This window comes from Bombyx mandarina, chromosome 10, assembly GCF_030267445.1.
Source record: "Bombyx mandarina strain Sakado chromosome 10, ASM3026744v2".
NCBI lineage: Eukaryota > Metazoa > Arthropoda > Insecta > Lepidoptera > Bombycidae > Bombyx > Bombyx mandarina.
In genome coordinates, this window is record NC_143217.1 from 242,302 (window position 1) to 259,396 (window position 17,095).

Genomic DNA, 17,095 nt, shown 5'->3' on the forward strand with positions numbered 1-17,095 from the left:
TTAATTCTTTTTTATTTGAAGTCTGTTAAAATTGAAAGAAAAATGTGAATCTAATGTCTCAGCGAATTTACTCAGGGAATTTACTGGAATTTCACTAAACGTTTAAAGGAACCCGAATAGCCACGCTCCGACCCTTAACCTATATACAGACTTTAAACACTTCACAGATACTACACGGTCAATAAAAATCTACTACATGTCTTTTACGTAAACATCTACATTAACAACAAAATAAATCAATTTGCATGTCTTCATTGTACACGTTCTCGCCAAGCTGTGTGGCTTCCTCGGCGCTCCGCTCGTAGGGAAGCGGAGACACCTCCCTACTAATATGTGTTACTCGCGAAAATATCTTCCTTAATTAGCGGTGAGATTGTGAAATATAATAATTGATTGGAAATCGATCCACGTGCGTCGCGGCCGCCGGTCATCAATCACATTATCTCTCGAGGACGAGACGCCCGCGGCGTGCCCGCGCCCACTAGAGCCGTGCTCGCTAAATTTCGCTGTGACGACGTGACGGAGTGACGGTGTGACGGTGTCGCGCGGCTGCCGGCGCCGCTCCTTATGTGAAGGGTGCGAAAATTAGTGAGTCGACACCTGACGCTCGGACCAGCTCGTTCTATTCGATCCGACGACGAGCCCGGAGTCCTCTGCTGCAGCGGCGCCATGACTCAGTGCCACGACATGGGATCCGCACCGAGCGTCGCGCTGCGTGAGTATTGTTCCTAGCTATTTACTGCATCATTCTGTGACCATCAATGAGCAGGCGCACGTCGTAGATCTTCGAATGTGATCTTAAGCGACTGAAGTTTGTTTTCTGGATATTTGTTCGATCAATAAAAACGCGTTATAAATAATAAAATTACAATAGTTATTCAGAAAACATGAGAAGAGGCTAATAATAATGAATGCAACCGCATTATACGAGTAGGTACGTATAACCCGACCGCTGTATCCACTCCTCCCCGTTGAGTCCCTTTCTTGAATCTGTTTAACGGACTGCCGCGTGCCGCGTGCCGATGCTAAACAAAATGCGAGGCAACTATTGTCAGACGTTTCTGTTTTGTTGATAATGGACATATTATTAAAATTTTAAAATATAATAACAACCGGGGAACATATTTTCTGAACAATACTATCATTTTAGTTGGGTAAATTAAACGTCCTAGCTTCTTAATTGACGGCGAAGTGCAATGTGATGGCCATCGGCGACTGCAGTAACATTCGGTGCTTCGTATTCTTATATTTATCACAAATATGGACTAAGGCCTTCATATAGACTTTTTTAGATTTAAATTAAGATGACGCTCGTACTATTCTGATGTTAAAATGATAGTCATTTTAATATTAAATTGCATGAAAGAGGAGATGTAAACAGTAAATTAATCCTTCATCAAACATTAAAAATAAATTACGACTACCAGTTGATAAACAGCCGCCATGCAGCGTACCGACCGGCTTAAATGATAACGCTTTGATTCCGCGTCTTACGCCAGATATAAGATGTTGTGATTACACACGCTTAGATATATCTACGATTATGTGATAACTCAATCACGAGCATATTTTTGAGACAAACAACAAAGTAGCTAACCACCTTTCAAATTCCGCGTGATGAGAATCAATCACTGCCGTCTAAAAGATCGTTTTTAATTTTTTGCTTAGATGTTTGGACGAGCTTACGGCCCGCTTGGTGTTAAGTGAATACCGGAGCCCATAGACATCTACAACGTAAATGTTGCCACCCACCTAGAGACATAGTTCTAAGGTCTCAGTTTTTAGAGTACAATGGCTACCCCACCTTCAAACCAAAACGTATTACTGCTTCACGACAGAAATAGACATGGTGGTGGTACCTACCCGTGCGGTCATACAGACGCCCTACCACCACTATGTAAAAATAAGCGACCCCATAACAGTGGCTAGAGCCGAGCCGAGCCCAGTGGATAGGACGCGAGGACCGCACTGTCATCTTCGTAAATATGTACCAACTCCGCTGTCGCAGATACCGCTCCTAATGGGTATTACGCTACACTAACAATAAAACATTGCGTTATCATTTCATTTTAATATAAAAGCTGAATAAACAGTAACAGAATAACAGCAAACAACAAACTGCACTTTAAGGGATGTTATAAAAACATTATGGGCACTACAACATGTCCTTCTTCAAGTGTGGCCGATGTGCATGGGCATCAGAAAACACTTTCCATCCAATGAGTAGCATGATCGATAAACAAATCATCTTTAGTATTTTTATTAACTAATACTAAACATTAGTTTCTATGACGTGTTAGTACAGTACGTTCCTAAACGGTTTTAGAACCATGTCCGACGCTGACCATGGATGACCTCCACCCTCCAACTAGAGTCCGCTACCAAATAGCTTAGCTGTGTTCCTACGTGTGGGTTGGAGAGCTAGTTCTATTCCTACCCTTTTCTCTTTCTTGCTGGGGGCGAATCTTGGTGACACCTGGGACATGCGGAGCAAAAGTGCGTGCAAGCTGGCTCCGGTCATCGTTTTCGTCGAATCCGTCGCTTGCGACGAAGGGCTCGACGAGTAAATTAATCCTCAGACACAGCCCACTGAGTTTCTCGCTGGATCTTCTCAGTGGGTCGCGTTTCCGATGCGGTGGTAGATTCTGCGAAGTACGGCTCTTGCTAGAGTTCGGGTTAGCAACGTCGTCAGGTTAGAGCCCCGCGAAGTCACCTACTAGTTAAGGTTACGCTGAAATAGCCTCTCAAGGCTCTCAGCTTAGGTAGGAAAAAAAAGCAAGCTGGTGGGACGTGATTGTTTGACAGGGGTATAGAGAGACCCAGTAAAACGCTATCCGCCGCCGCCCGCCGGTTAGTAGAGGACCTGAAACCAGGTGTCACTACTAAACTCCGCCCCAGGAAGCTGTCTCAGCAACTAGTGTAAATTCTGTCGTGCGGTCGTCCTGCCGGAGTTGGAGACCGGAGTGGATTTCAGCAATGTTGGGAGCTTACATAGTCATCTTAACGCCGTAGACCACTACCTTGAGACAGCGCAGCCTACCCTACTTTTTCTGACGGAGGCGTAGATAGCTGCTCCGGATGATACGTCGTACCTTGGATACACTGGCTACGTATTGGAGCACAACTTCCTGCGTAAAGCCGGGGTGTACGTATTCTTCCGGGCTGATGTCTGTTGTTGCCTTCTTCGGGGCCTCGAACAATGGGACCTGTCCCTCTTGTGGCTGCGCATAGATCATGGGAGTTATACCCGAAGGGTAGGCTGCCTGTACAGGTCCCACAGCAGTGATCGTTGGAGACTTTAACGCTCACCACCCAGAATGGTTGGGGTCAAGGACCACTGACCTCTCGCCTTGGCCTACGGCTTCTTCCAGCTGGTGACACGGTCCACCCGTGTCCCAGATATCGAGGGGCACGAGCCTTCTCTGTTGGACCTTGTGCTGACCACCGATCCAGTTGGATACAGTCTTGTGGTCGACTTATTATTATTATCCATCAATGTAATGAAATAAAACCCTGGTGGTTTCATTGAATCTTGGAATATACCGTTGTAAACAAAAACTAATAATTTAAATCTGAGAAGGCGCTGAGAAGTGACCTCACAGTACATTAACGCGCACCGAACGTTTGTTTAGTTATTCCGAATGTTGTAAGATATTTGTTCAACAAATATTGACAGTCTGTTAATTGTGACGCGCTCCGACGGCGCGGCGGCCGTGCGGTTGTTTTAAAAAATCATCGAAATGACTGTGAGTTAAAATAATCTACGCGCGACACTTGCTTACGTCAAGTTTTCACACACAAACAAGGACAGCAAGTGTTACGTCTGAAATCCACAGAACTAAAAATGCGGCGTAATATCTGGTTATACGGTGTGCTGTAAGTCCTCACGACCTCCTCGCCCCCAAGTGGACTCCACGACGGAGAAGACCCACGGGCGGACACGGGGTGACAACTGGACATCTAGAAGTCGAGTGGGTCGGATTACATCTTACCATTCGTTCTAAGAGACGCATACGACTGGGTTGGTCGGCATTTGGGAAATTTCGTGCAATCCTCAGCTCGCAAATTCCTCAATGCCTGAAGACAAAAGTCTTTAACCAGTGCATTCTCCCCGCGATGACCTACGGCGCGGAAACCTGGACACTGACGGCAGGGCTGGCCCATACGTTAAGAGTCGCACAGCGGGCGATGGAAAGAGCTATGCTCGGTATTTCTCTAAGGGACAAAATCCGGAACGAAGAAATTCGACGGAGAACCAAAGTCGACGACATAGCTCTCAAAGTTAGCAGGCTGAAGTGGCAATGGGCCGGTCACATCTGTCAAGCCAGCGACGCCAGGTGGGGGAGGAAAGTCCTCGAATGGAGGCCACGGATGGGTACAAGGAGCGTGGGGCATCCTCCAACCAGGTGGACTGACGACTTAGTCCGCACGGCGGGAAGTCGTTGGATGCGGAAGGCGGAGGACCGCATTATGTGGAAGGCATTGGGGAAGGCCCATTTCCAGCAGTGGGCAGATAAAAGCTGATGATGATGATGATGATGATTGGTTCTAAAGATGTTCGCCACTAACTTGACGTATCAGTAGGTACCGAAAAGAATTCATTTTCGTGGAAGACCGCCCATGTCCACCGTATATCCGACAAGATTGGCCACAGGCACACCACAATAACTCGCTTGCGTCCCAAGGTAATCGATGCGCAGCTGCTCCGGTAGCTTGAAATCGCCAGCTTGCTAGCCGTTCATTGGTGACCTTGTTATGTAACCTCTTCACCGACAGGCTGTGGCTTTGAAGACATCCTTGTAAACTTTGGTGTGACGAATGTCTTCGACTGCACCTGGCATATGGCAATACTGTCGAAGCAACTAAAATATGGAATCATTTTTTTTTCCTACCTATTCTAGTAACCTCGAGGGGTTATTCTAGATTAGCCGAGTTCTAGGTGAGCTCAAACCTGACGTCGTTGCTAACACGAACTCTAGCGATAGCCATGCTTCGCAGAATCTACCACCGGATCGGAAACGCGACCCACTGAGAAGATCCGACGAGAAACTCAGTGGGCTGTGTCTGTTGGGTAATTTACTCGTCGAGCCCTTCGTGGCAAGCGACCTGTTCGACTAGAACGGAGACCGGTGCTTGAGGTACCTAAAAGCACCGTTAGTGGATCGGGAGGATCCGAAATGACGTGTTTTGGGCGACGTCGACTGCTTTCCATTCGGTCCGCAGGATCGGAAATGTAGTTACCGGCTGCCACGATGAGAGCAGCGGGTTCTCGTGTCGTGCCGCTTTCTCGAAATGGCATTGATGCCGACTGTAGATACTTAATGATGGACTCTAGGTCCAGGTCATCATGCAAGTCGATGTTCCTGACGAACCACGGGCCTCCGACCGCTATCCTGCAGAAACGGGATTGAATTATTTGAAGGGGTTTTACATCGATATATTACCACGTGGTAATATATCGATGGGGTTTTAAGTCAGAGCGGGCCGCGTGAGCGAACACTACACTTGCATAGGTCATGGCGGGGATATGGAATCCCCGAGGGACCCTCTGATTGGATCGCTATCTTTTTGGATGGACGGAGTAACAAAGTTGCATAGACGTCTGCTACTCCGTTACCACGATTTATGGTGCTGGCTCCACAAAGAAGATGCTTTTGCCCCAAACCTTTCATTTCACTTAATATCTACAGTGCTCAGTAATGTAGATGGTGAATTTATTTGAATACCACCAATAGACGGCGTTAGTTGTAAAATTAAAGTGTGCTATCGTTATATGTTCCCAAAAAATATATACTTATGAGAAGTGATATATTGATTTAATTGCAATTCGTGGAACAACCAATGGTGTTTCACTCAACTGAATCCCCCATATACTTTTTTTTTTTTTTTTTTATTGCCCTTGTAGGCAGACGAGCATACGGCCCACCTGATGGTGAGTGGTTACCGTCGCCCATGGACTTCAGCAATGCCAGGGGCAGAGCCAAGCCGCTGCCTACCGCTTAATACTCTCCACAAGCCTCGTTTGAAGAAGGACGGGAAACATCGTGGAGGGGAGCTCATTCCATAGCCGGATGGTACGTGGCAAAAAAGATCTCTTGAAACGCACTGTGGATGACCGCAGTGGCTCCAGGTAGTATGGATGTACTCTACTCCGGTGGCGGGCGGTGCGATGGTAAAAACGAGATGCCGGTATCATCTCGAACAGTTCCTCAGAGCACTCCCCATGGAACATACGGTACAGAATACAGAGGGAACCGAAGTCCCCCCGCAGACCCAGAGGCAAGATACTTAATGGACAGATGCTCGTCCAAGGAGCTAAAGCTCCAAAAGGAGTTTTTACCACTTAGAAAGGCTGCGTTCATCGACAGTACATTTTAATTAATCGTTATTGCCGCGTAATATTCGGTTCTGGAATAAAATCCTTTCCCAGAAGACTACGAGGGCGGCACTGAAAATTTCGGGAATTAACGAAGTGACACAACATTACTATTTAAAAATGTATTTATTGCTTTTCGAAGTATTCTCCGCGAAATTTGACACATTTTTCCATACGATGGAACCAATCATTGAAGCAACCATTCCATTCGGAAGTTGGGGTCTCCAAAATGGCCGTTTTGTAGGCGTCCACAGCTTCTTCAGGTGATGAAAATTTCTGTCCACGCAATTTATTCTTTATTTTAGGGAAAGTATAGAAATCATTAGGGCTTAGGTCGGGGCTGTACGGCGGATGGTCTAATAATTCTATGTTTTCTTGCTCTAAAAACTCTTTTGTTCTGTGCGCGGTGTGAGAACTCGCATTGTCGTGATGGAGGATGATGCGGCGGTTGCAGTTCTCTTTACGGAGTTCAGAAACGACCTGTGGCAAACAAATGCTAGCATACCATTCTGCATTAACCGTTCTTTGTCCCTCAAGAGGAATAGTCGTAACATGGCCGATTTTGAAGACAAACGTGGCCACCATTTTTTTTGCAACACTCCGTGAACGAACAATTTTTGTTGGCTTTGACTTATTTTCGAACACCCAAACTCGTGACTGGTTTTTTGTTTCGGGTTCGTACGCGTATATGCAGGATTCGTCACCTGATTCAATGTTGTATACAGCATTTGAGGATCCTGCGTGGAATCTTTCGAGAGTTCTGACGCACCAAGTAACGCGAGCCGCTTTTTGCTATTCACAGAGCGAATGCGGTATCCATCGGGAAAACAACTTTTTTACACCTAATTGTTCATGCAAGATTATTTGTATTTAATTCATGCCAATATCTAAAGTTGCCTGAATTTCGCGGTATGTCACATGTCGATCTTCCTCAATCAGCTTACGCACAGCATCAACGTTTTCTTGGGTGACTGCAGTTTTTGGACGACCTTGACGGGGATCATCACTGAGCTTGACACGTCCACGTTGAAACTCAGCAAACCAGCGATAAATTGTGGTTTTGGATGGGGCTTCATCACCAAATGCAGAAATCATCCGGTCAACACACTGTTTTTGTGTTAAACCACTTCGAAAGTGTATAAATCATCGCTCTTGAATTTTCTCGAGTCAATTCCATTTTCTCAACGACTAAACAAGTTTGACAAAACCTCGTGACCAGACCGAGAATCTTTTTTTAAATAAATAAATGGTATTCGATTTTTAAAACCAAGGAGTTTTCAATTAAAAAGATTTTAATATGACAGGAACAGTGGAAATATTCCATTCCTGATACTTTTAGTGCAGCCTAGTATAACATGTCCTTCTTCAACCGAACTTCGAAAGGCGGCCTCAGCAGTAGATCACTAATCAGCTGTGGCACAGATATTGCTAGTGACTATCAGTGATGGACTCTTACTATCAGATAGACCGTTAGCTCGTCTGCTTAGAGTAACTAACCACCCATAAAATGTGGCGCGTGGTCTAGCAATAGTCACATATAGCGAAACGTGAGGCAGTTACACTGAGTCATTTAATAAAAGTGTGTTTGAAGTCAGTAGTCACAACTAGGCCGGCGCCGGTGCGCAGATCCTGTAGACCGGTACCAATTTCTATGGCTAACGACTTGTACGTTGAAGGAAAATCATCGTGGTGGTGGATGATATTGATGTCGGTATGATGTCTGTGGCCGCTGGTGGCCTCTTAACACCGAGTGCTGCCGGACGAAATATTTGAAACGTTGGAAATAATAAACGTGAACGTAAACATAATTTAATGAAGACTACAATTTTATTGAGACACAAACCCCGAGCCTACCAAAAAGTAAAAGCGAGATGAGATGGTGGATCAGGGAGAGGAAACTGTAGAAATTAAACCGTTCAACGCTGAAAAAGTACTGAAAAAATATTAAAAAACGTAAAAAGGAGCAAAAGGTTTGAATTTTTTTTTAAACCATGTCGTAAACTTAAAATTGAAAGGTATTTCTTGCGATCAAACAAAAAATATTTTACTGTTTGAAACCAATTATTATTTAAATGTACGTTATCTAGAAACACAAATTATTCGCCAAAATGTTTTTCCTTAATTAATGTAAATTTGATCAGAAAGTACTTAAAATAGCTACAGAATGTAAGAATTTCAAAATTGAAAGTGACGTACCTACCTTCGTTTCCGACAGAACGGGAATTTCAACAATTTTGCTGTGAATACTGTGATGTAGAATAGACACTAATGGGAATTTTGCAAGATTATGTCAGAGCTGGCGGTGGTCATGATGACGAAGGAACAAAGCTAAACATACACAAATCAAGTAAGTTCAGTTTTACTCTCAATTATCTTTGCAGTAAATAGTTAACTACGGCTAAAGTGATAGGGACTAATAGCTATTCTAGTGAAATCGAGGGATCAAACTAGATTCACCGAACGAGTGTGGGAGCTCACGGAGCTCTAGCATAGTCACGTTGCTAACATTAGCCCTAGCAAGAACAGTGCTTCGCAGAATCTACCACCGGATTGGAAATGCGACCCACTGAGAAGATCCGGCGAGAAACTCAGTGGACTGTGTCTGTGGCCTGTGAGTTAATTTGCTCGCCGAACACTGTCGCAAGCGACGGGTTCGACGAGAGCGGTGACCGGTGCTTGTGGTGCCTATAAGCACCGTTAGTGGATCGGGACATCGAAGATATTATAATTAGTATTGTTTGAACTGTGTCTGCTACTGTCATTTAGTCCCTTCAGTCAATCAGCGCACTTTAATTTTATTTATATTCAGGAGATTGTGAGTATTGTTTAATATAATAATATGCTATATCGATTCGAAATACAAATACGAGAGCTGCACTAAAAGTATCGGGAATGGAATATTTCCACTGTTCCTGTCATATTAAAATCTTTTTAATTGAAAACTCCTTGGTTTTAAAAATCGAATACCATTTATTTATTTAAAAAAAGATTCTCGGCCTGGTCACGAGGTTTTGTCAAACTTGTTTAGCCGTTGAGAAAATGGAATTGACTCGAGAAAATTCAAGAGCGATGATTTATTATGACTTTCGTAGTGGTTTAACACAAAAACAGTGTGTTGACCGGATGATTTCTGCATTTGGTGATGAAGCCCCATCCAAAACCACAATTTATCGCTGGTTTGCTGAGTTTCAACGTGGACGTGTCAAGCTCAGTGATGAAATCCGGCGAAATAGAGATTTTTTTTTTTTATAATTGAATAAACATATCAAACCCTACAAAATGAGGTAAGTTACATGAGAGCACAAACTGAAACCAAATTCCATACTGCAATGGGCATTCTCCTTTACTATTTATGCAATTTAATCTCCTCCTCAGGGTAAAAGCCTCCTCCAAACAATTCCATTTTTGCCTATAAACTTGGAAAGAAGCTTTGGTTATCCCTATCCACAAAGGAGGCAATTCCGATCATCCCAAAAACTACAGGCCCATATCCCTACTCACTTCATTTTCTAAGCTTCTTGAAAAAACTGTAAACAAACAATTAACAGCATTCTTGGAATCTAATCGCCTAATCTCAGAGCAGCAATATGACTTTCGCCAGCACAAATCAACGGAGCAAGCAGTCTGCCTTCTCACTAACTCTGTTTGTAAATATATCGAGGAGGGCAGATGCTGCCTGGGTGTATTTCTTGATCTAGCAAAAGCTTTCGATACCGTTTCAATTCCCATCCTTCTGCGCAAATTAGAAAACACTGGAATTAGAGGCCTTTGCCTTAATTGGTTCTCAAGTTACCTCACAGGTAGAAGACAATGTATAAAGGTAGGAGACCACATCAGTGACTTTTCTACGGTTTCCTTCGGAGTACCCCAGGGTAGCATTCTTGGACCTACACTATTTCTGGTATACTTAAACAGTTTGTCACATATTAAACTAGACAATGCGAACATAATTAATTACGCTGACGACACTGTCATAGTTTTCCACGAGTCCTCCTGGGAAAGGCTCCAAACTACAACACAAAAAGGCCTTCAAGTAGCTGACTGGTTAAATAAAAATTTACTGACTATAAATCCATCAAAAACAAATTACATCTGCTTTCACAAAACAGTTAAATCAGCCCCACCTCCAAACTTTTCTCGAGCGATACATTCTTGCCAAAAAACAATTTACTTACACCCATTCTCCCTTGTGATTGTCCGAAAATACATAAAGTTAGTTCCACTAAATACTTAGGCATCACTATCGATGAAAAACTTACATTTAAAGAGCATATAGCCTCTACTACTTCTAAAGTCCGGAAATTAATTTTCTCCTTTAAGTTGCTCCGAGACGTAGCAAGTATAAACATACTGAAATCCATCTACCTCGCCCTAGGTCAAACCATACTCTCATACTGCATTCTGGCCTGGGGCAGAGCAGCCACTTCTCATCTAATTACCCTTGAAAGAGCTCAGAGAGCAGTATTGAAAACTGTTTTAAAGAAATAATTTCGGTAACCCACAGACACTCTCTTTAAAGAATTTGGGGTCCCGAGCGTGAGAAGAACCACAGAGAAGTTCTTAAAATCACTAACTTCAAAGTCCTTGCAACAAAACGTACTCCTATAATCCCGACGCCCTCAGTTAGGGCTACTTTTGCTCGTCGTTTTAGCTCCTACATGAAACCTTACTTATATAACAGACTCAATAAACGATACAAAATTCTTAACCTAAATTACGAAGAAGTTAAAAGAAAGTTAAAAAAAACTGCTTAATTGTTCCTACTCTTTTTCGGAGGACTTTCTGAACTGCACTAGGTAACTCTAAGCACGCATAGTAAAAATCATTACACCCGTTTCTTTTCTTGTAGCTTATAAGCTATAAGCTACAAGAAAGCTTTAAGCGAATCTTTAAGCGAATATTATACATATATATATGTATAATATTCGCTTAACTGTATCCAGCACCGTTATTACTAGTTTTAAGATACTCCTATAAAAAAACTCTCCACGAGACAGGCAATGCCTAGTGTGGAGAGTTTTTAGCAAACTGTTGTGTGTAAATGTTTTCAAAGTTAATAAATAAATTATTATTATTATCATGTATTAAACACTGCCACGCCTGGGAAGACGGCAGGACACACTCCAGCGAGGTGGGCAACAATCGGCCGGAGCGCATCACCTTGTTGCGAGTTTCACCAGTCTGTAAAACCTGACCGGCCTTTGACCACGACCTTTTTCACACGTTCTTGTCGTACATGATCCACTTTTCATCACCAGCTTCTTCAAAAATGGTTCGGTTTCATTACGTCGTAATAAAGAATCACAAATGAGTACACGGTTCATTAGGTTTCTTTCAGTGAGCTTGTGAGGTACCCAAATATCGAGCTTTTTTGTGTACCCAGTTTTTTTTCAAATGCGCAAAAACTGTTTTGTGGTATATTCCCAGTTCTTCAGCTACATCGTAACTACTGATATGCCGATCCTGCTCCACTTTTTCAAAAATGGCATCCATTTTATCCGTAATAGGGCGACCAGAGCATTTTTTTTTCCTACCTAGCTGAGAGCCTTGAGAGGCTACTTCAGTGTAATCTTAACTAGTAAGGTGAGCTCACGGGGCTCAAACCTGACGAAGTTGCTAACACGAACCCTAGCAAGAGCCGTGCTTCGCAGAATCTACCACCAGATCGGAAACGCGACCCACTGAGAAGATCCGCCAAGAAACTCAGTAGGCTGTGTCTGAGGGTTAATTTACTCGTCGAGCCCTTCGTCGCAAGCGACGGGTTCGACGAGAACGATGACCGGGACCAGAGCGACGTGCATCTTTGACATCAAAATTTCGGGATTGAAAACGCTTAAACCAAATTTGTGCTACTCTTTCAGACACTGCACTAGGTCCATAAACATCGCAAATTTTTTTCGTGACTTGCGTTGCATTTTTACCTTTTTTGTAGTAAAATTTTAAAATGTATCGAATTTCTTCATTAGATTCACTTATCTTGACAGTACGAAAAATAAATAAAAATTACACATTATCCTAATTTGAATTTGGAATTATCTTCTTTAAAATTTAAACTTTTAATGATACCAAAACCAACCAGATACAAATAGTATAGCCAAAGAGATTTTATTACAAGTACATACATACTATATACATACTATAATGCGATAAGACTTTTTCCCTAACCTATGATGATTCCACCGGTATATCTAGACATATCTGATCGAGTAGAGGGTGTTGCAGAATACCGCGGCGGGTGCGGCTGCACCGCGCGACTGCCGACCGACAATCGGCCGGAGCTGGCGCGCGTGGCCGCAGCCGAGGCGCTGGGCGCTGCTTTGCTCGTGCTGCTCTCGTGTTTCCCATCCTGTCTGCCCACGCCTCTCAGCTCCACGCACACTGCGCTCGCCAGCGGTTGTGTTGTCGCTATGCTGGTTCAGGTGAGAACGTCGTCGGGCTCGCACCTTGCGTCTGACGCTGTACTAATGCTAATGCTAAGGTTGATAGTTGTATGTCTGACTAACAGGGCTTGGATCACATCTCGGGCGCGATGATGAACCCGACGGTGACGCTGGCAGCCGTGGTGTGGGGTCGGGTGTCTGCGGTGCGCGCGATCGTGATGTTCGCGGCACAGCTGGCGGGCGGAGCAGCGGGCGCCGCGGCTCTGGCCGCGCTGATACCGGCGGGCGGTTCGCTGGCGGGGTGCCTCACGGTGCCGGCGCCCGGTGTTTCGACGGCTCGAGCGGTGGCGGTGGAGGCGGTGTTGGGCGCGTGCCTGGCGCTCGTCAACTGTGCTGCGTGGGATCCGCGCAACCAACATCTGCGTGACTCATGGCCGCTCCGGATCGGCACGTCCGTGGCGGCCATGTCCCTTGTTGCGGTGACTATCGATATGGCCATCATTAAATACCCCGCTGGACCAGAACCAGCGTGGGTCGAGGATAGCCGGCCTTCCATCACCCGGATGCTCTTGCGTAAAACGCGTGCAGAGCAGCTTGCACGTCGTCTTCTTAGGCCCCCCTCGCCGGTCCCCAGACCGACATGTGAGGGGGGACCCGAAACACTTAGAGGGCCAGGGCTTGGGCGAGATCCGCCTCCCTGGCCCCCGCTCGACGGCGGCGGGCTTGTGCGTCTCTCACGCGCCCCGCCGCCTCCTTCTGCGAGATGGTGCACTCGCAGAAGTCGAGCATCGCCTTCCACGACTCGTCGTCGCCGAGCATCGATGCCACAACACTCGGCAACGACAAGTCGTTTCCTACTTTTGCGACGAGGACACGGCGCCACCCCTCCCATGCGGGGCAGGCGACGAGCGTATGCTCTGCCGTGTCCAAGTCGCAATCACAATGGTGGCACTCTGCCGTCGGCTCGGCTCTGATCCGGTGCAGGAACTCACCGAAGCAACCATGCCCAGTGAGCACCTGCGTGAGCCGGAAAGTGAGGCGTCCTCTGTCACGATTCACCCAATCCACAAGAACCGGGCGAATCGCCTCGACGGTCCTACGACCAGCCGAAGGATCAGCCAGCCGTCTGGACCATGACTCCAGCACTGATTATTTAAGCCTAGTTAATGTAATCAGGTAAACTACAAAAAATTATAATTTGCGTAATTACTGGTGTTAGGACCTCTTGTGTGTCCGCGCGGGTGGATACCACCACCCTGCCTATTTTTGCCGTGAAGCAGCAATGCGTTTCGGTTTGAAGGGTGGGGCAGCCGTTGTAACTATACGTGAGACCTTAGAACTTATATCTCAAGGTGGGTGGCGCATTTACGTTTGTGGATGTCTATGGGCTCCAGTAACCACTTAACACCAGGTGGGCTGTGAGCTCGTCCACCAATCTAAGCAATAAACTAAACAAAAAAAAAAAAAAAAAAATTGTAGCACTACATAAGGTAGTATGACAAAGCATGTGGCCTGTCCGTGTTGCAGGGCACGCTGACGGGCGCCAGCATGAACCCGGCCCGCAGTCTCGCCCCCGCGGTCTTATTGGGGCAGTTCCATCACCACTGGGTCAGTAACTCTTCTTAAAAGTACCCCTTCTTACCTTGTTCTTCGGTTGAAAGTAAAGCATCTACCAATATGTAGAAAATGCATGGGTTATTTTTTATACAAACTACCTGACCCGTTCGGTCGTAGCTGGAATAGCTCCTTGGACTACCAGCGAATAGGTAGAGTAAAAAGTACCTTACACATATACACACACAGGACCTAAAGAAAATTACCCCATATACTTCCACCCGCGGGGGTATACGGCGATCCTTGGCTGGCACCAGGAACCCACTGGGCACGAGTTTTCCTGGGAATTGTTCGTTATTAGTATAATTGAACTCTAAGGTCATCGATACCATCTATTGCTACGCGCTCGACGTACTGATTCAGAAGAGTTGGTAATCTGAGTCTGAAAATGGTTTACAAGTTTACGCGCTCACTGTGAAAAAAAGGATTTTTATCATCGTACCGCAATTCAAAGGAGTATCGCAATCTTTCGAAGGCGTTGAGATTCTTGGCTAAAAAGCTAAAAAGGGGTCATTCACGTAGCGGTATTTCACACCTGGGCAAAGACTTATGCTTTGCACAGTACAAGGTCGGCTTCGCCTTGAGTACGGCCTGGGCGCCCAAATACTTGAGAGGTAGAGGCTTGGCTTTTTTTATGCCCATGAGCGACGATAACCGCTCACCATCAGGTGTGCCGTGTGCTCGTGTAACTAGCCCCAGTGTACTTGTATCGCGCGATGCCACTATACCGGAGTTCACATACCGCAAGGTACGAGCATCTTGGCACAATAACAATAAAAATAAACCCCAAATTTTATAATCAGTGTAATGACGAGGACAGAATGGCTTGTATGCCCACACGAGTGGTACCGCCACCCTCTCTATTTCTGACGCAAAGTAGTAAGGCATTCCGGGCCGAAGGGCGAAACAGCCGATTGAGACTCATGACTCAAAGTGGATAGCGGGATTCACACTGTGGTATTGCGCTATGCGACCACTTTATAGCCCAGAAGAGATGGCGGTAGTTCTTTTGACGTTCAACAAGTATGTACTTTCATTTATGTTGAATAAAAATTTTTTGATTTTGATTTTTTGATTTAGAGGACTCTCAGACTTCCACGTAAAAGCTCAAAGAAGGCAACAGTACCAGCTAGCGAGGGCCTCCGTAACGTCGCCGGGTCCACCCTGTGCAACACACTGATGGGGTTGTAGCAATCTCTGTCCTGATCAAATAATAGATAGATTCTACGGTCGAAAATGTAACATACGTAGTGCGGTCACTAAAAGTTATAAATCAGCTAGGATGTTAATGTTTACTAATTAATAATGAGTAGCGGTGGCCGGTGAGTAAAGTGTGTGCGATGCTGTACGCAGGTGTACTGGGTGGGCCCGCTGTGCGGCGGCGCCGGCGCGGCCGCGCTGTACTGCGCGCTGTGGCGCCCGCCGCCCCCCCGCGCCGCCCCCGCCCCCGCCCTGCCGCGCACTCTCTCCAAGCACTGCACTGCCGCGTGCTGCTCCCGGGAAGACTGGCGAGCGCCCGGGGGTGGCGGGTGACGTCACGTGCCAACGTCTCTACATTTACAATAACTGCAAATGACACAAACCTGTACTAACTACGTTACAATAAGTCTTCAACGCTACTCTGTAAATGTGGTAATTATTTATTTACTATAGGTCACGCCCGGTTCGTACGAGTTATTGTTGTTTTCATTGATAATTAATATACATTAATGAGTAATGCCTGCTGATGTTTTTATATATTTACTAGCAGCCCGCCCCGGCTTTGCCCGGGTATTTAACTAAAAAATCAAAATAAAAAATTATAATGCACACATATAAACCCTTCTATTTGCGTGAGGTTATAAAAAAAAATTATAAAGTGAGTTTGAATATTATTATTTTAATGAACTTTTGTTTTTATTTTCATGATGTTTTTGTTACATTTTTTTAAATAATAATTTACTTATTATTAATTTTTCCTTAAAAATATCGCACATACAAAAGAAAAGCCATCAAATTAATTGAATCAGTTACTTCCCTGTAAACGATATTAGACGTTGTTTTATTTTTTTAAAGATTAGAACACTTATTGTGACTTAACTTAAACAGACATAATATATGCTGACCGGAATATTTTTGTAAATAATGATGTGTGAATGTCGTATGTATATACTATATTAATTTTATTCATTATATATATTATTTTACTAATAATTTTCGCAGCCCACTCGATCTGAATAATATTTTAGGTAATTTTTTTACACATTGGGTTTCATTAAGTCCCTAATATTTTTGAAAATACATTATAGCCTATGTCACTCGAGGATAGTGTAGCTTCCCAACAGTGAACGAATTTTTCAAATCGGTTCCGTAGTTTCGGAGCCTATTCAATGCAAACAAACAAACAATCAAATCTTTCCTATTTATAACATTAGTATAGATAAATATAATAATTTATGGAATACTTAACATATTGTTTAATTTATTATGACTGAATAACTGAAGCCTACTAAAAATTATGTATGATTTTCACTATGATTAAGATATGATTATTAAACATAAAATGAAGGATACAAAATAATACAAAAAACGCTTGCTGCACTAGTGTACTGTTTAATACAAATACACGAATAATATATATAATGATATGGAATATTCTAGAATGATTGAACATAAAAAGACTTAATTACGTTTTCTGTAATATATTAAGAAAACAACATTTCAAACCTTTAATCTCCTTTTTAAA

At 44.3% G+C, this 17,095-nt stretch overlaps 1 protein-coding gene across 3 annotated transcripts; it reads left to right on the top strand.

Annotated features, from left to right (window-relative positions):
- The first annotated feature begins 204 nt into the window (after positions 1-204).
- Positions 205-16,815, top strand: LOC114249632 (aquaporin AQPAn.G). 3 transcript variants are annotated; one of them, XM_089730096.1, is made up of 7 exons: positions 205-715; positions 8,212-8,346; positions 8,592-8,723; positions 12,599-12,795; positions 12,882-13,235; positions 14,284-14,364; positions 15,724-16,815. In XM_089730096.1, the coding sequence occupies exons 3-7, from the start codon at positions 8,645-8,647 to the stop codon at positions 15,901-15,903; spliced, it is 891 nt and encodes a 296-aa protein (XP_089586222.1). In that variant the 5' UTR covers positions 205-715; positions 8,212-8,346; positions 8,592-8,644; the 3' UTR covers positions 15,904-16,815. The 3 variants fall into 3 exon arrangements, with proteins under 3 accessions (XP_089586222.1, XP_089586223.1, XP_089586224.1); XM_089730097.1 differs by lacking the exon at positions 8,212-8,346; XM_089730098.1 differs by lacking the exons at positions 8,212-8,346; positions 8,592-8,723 and having other exon boundaries at positions 217-715.
- Positions 16,816-17,095: the final 280 nt, after the last annotated feature.

Coding starts and splice junctions, on each gene's coding strand:
- LOC114249632 (XM_089730096.1), top strand. CDS start 8,645: ATGGGAATTTTGCAAGATTATGTCAGAGCTGGCGGTGGTCATGATGAC. Junction 13,236..14,283: donor CGGCCATGTCCCTTGTTGCG/GTGACTATCGAT, acceptor TCCGTGTTGCAG/GGCACGCTGACGGGCGCCAG. Junction 14,365..15,723: donor GGCAGTTCCATCACCACTGG/GTCAGTAACTCT, acceptor TGCTGTACGCAG/GTGTACTGGGTGGGCCCGCT.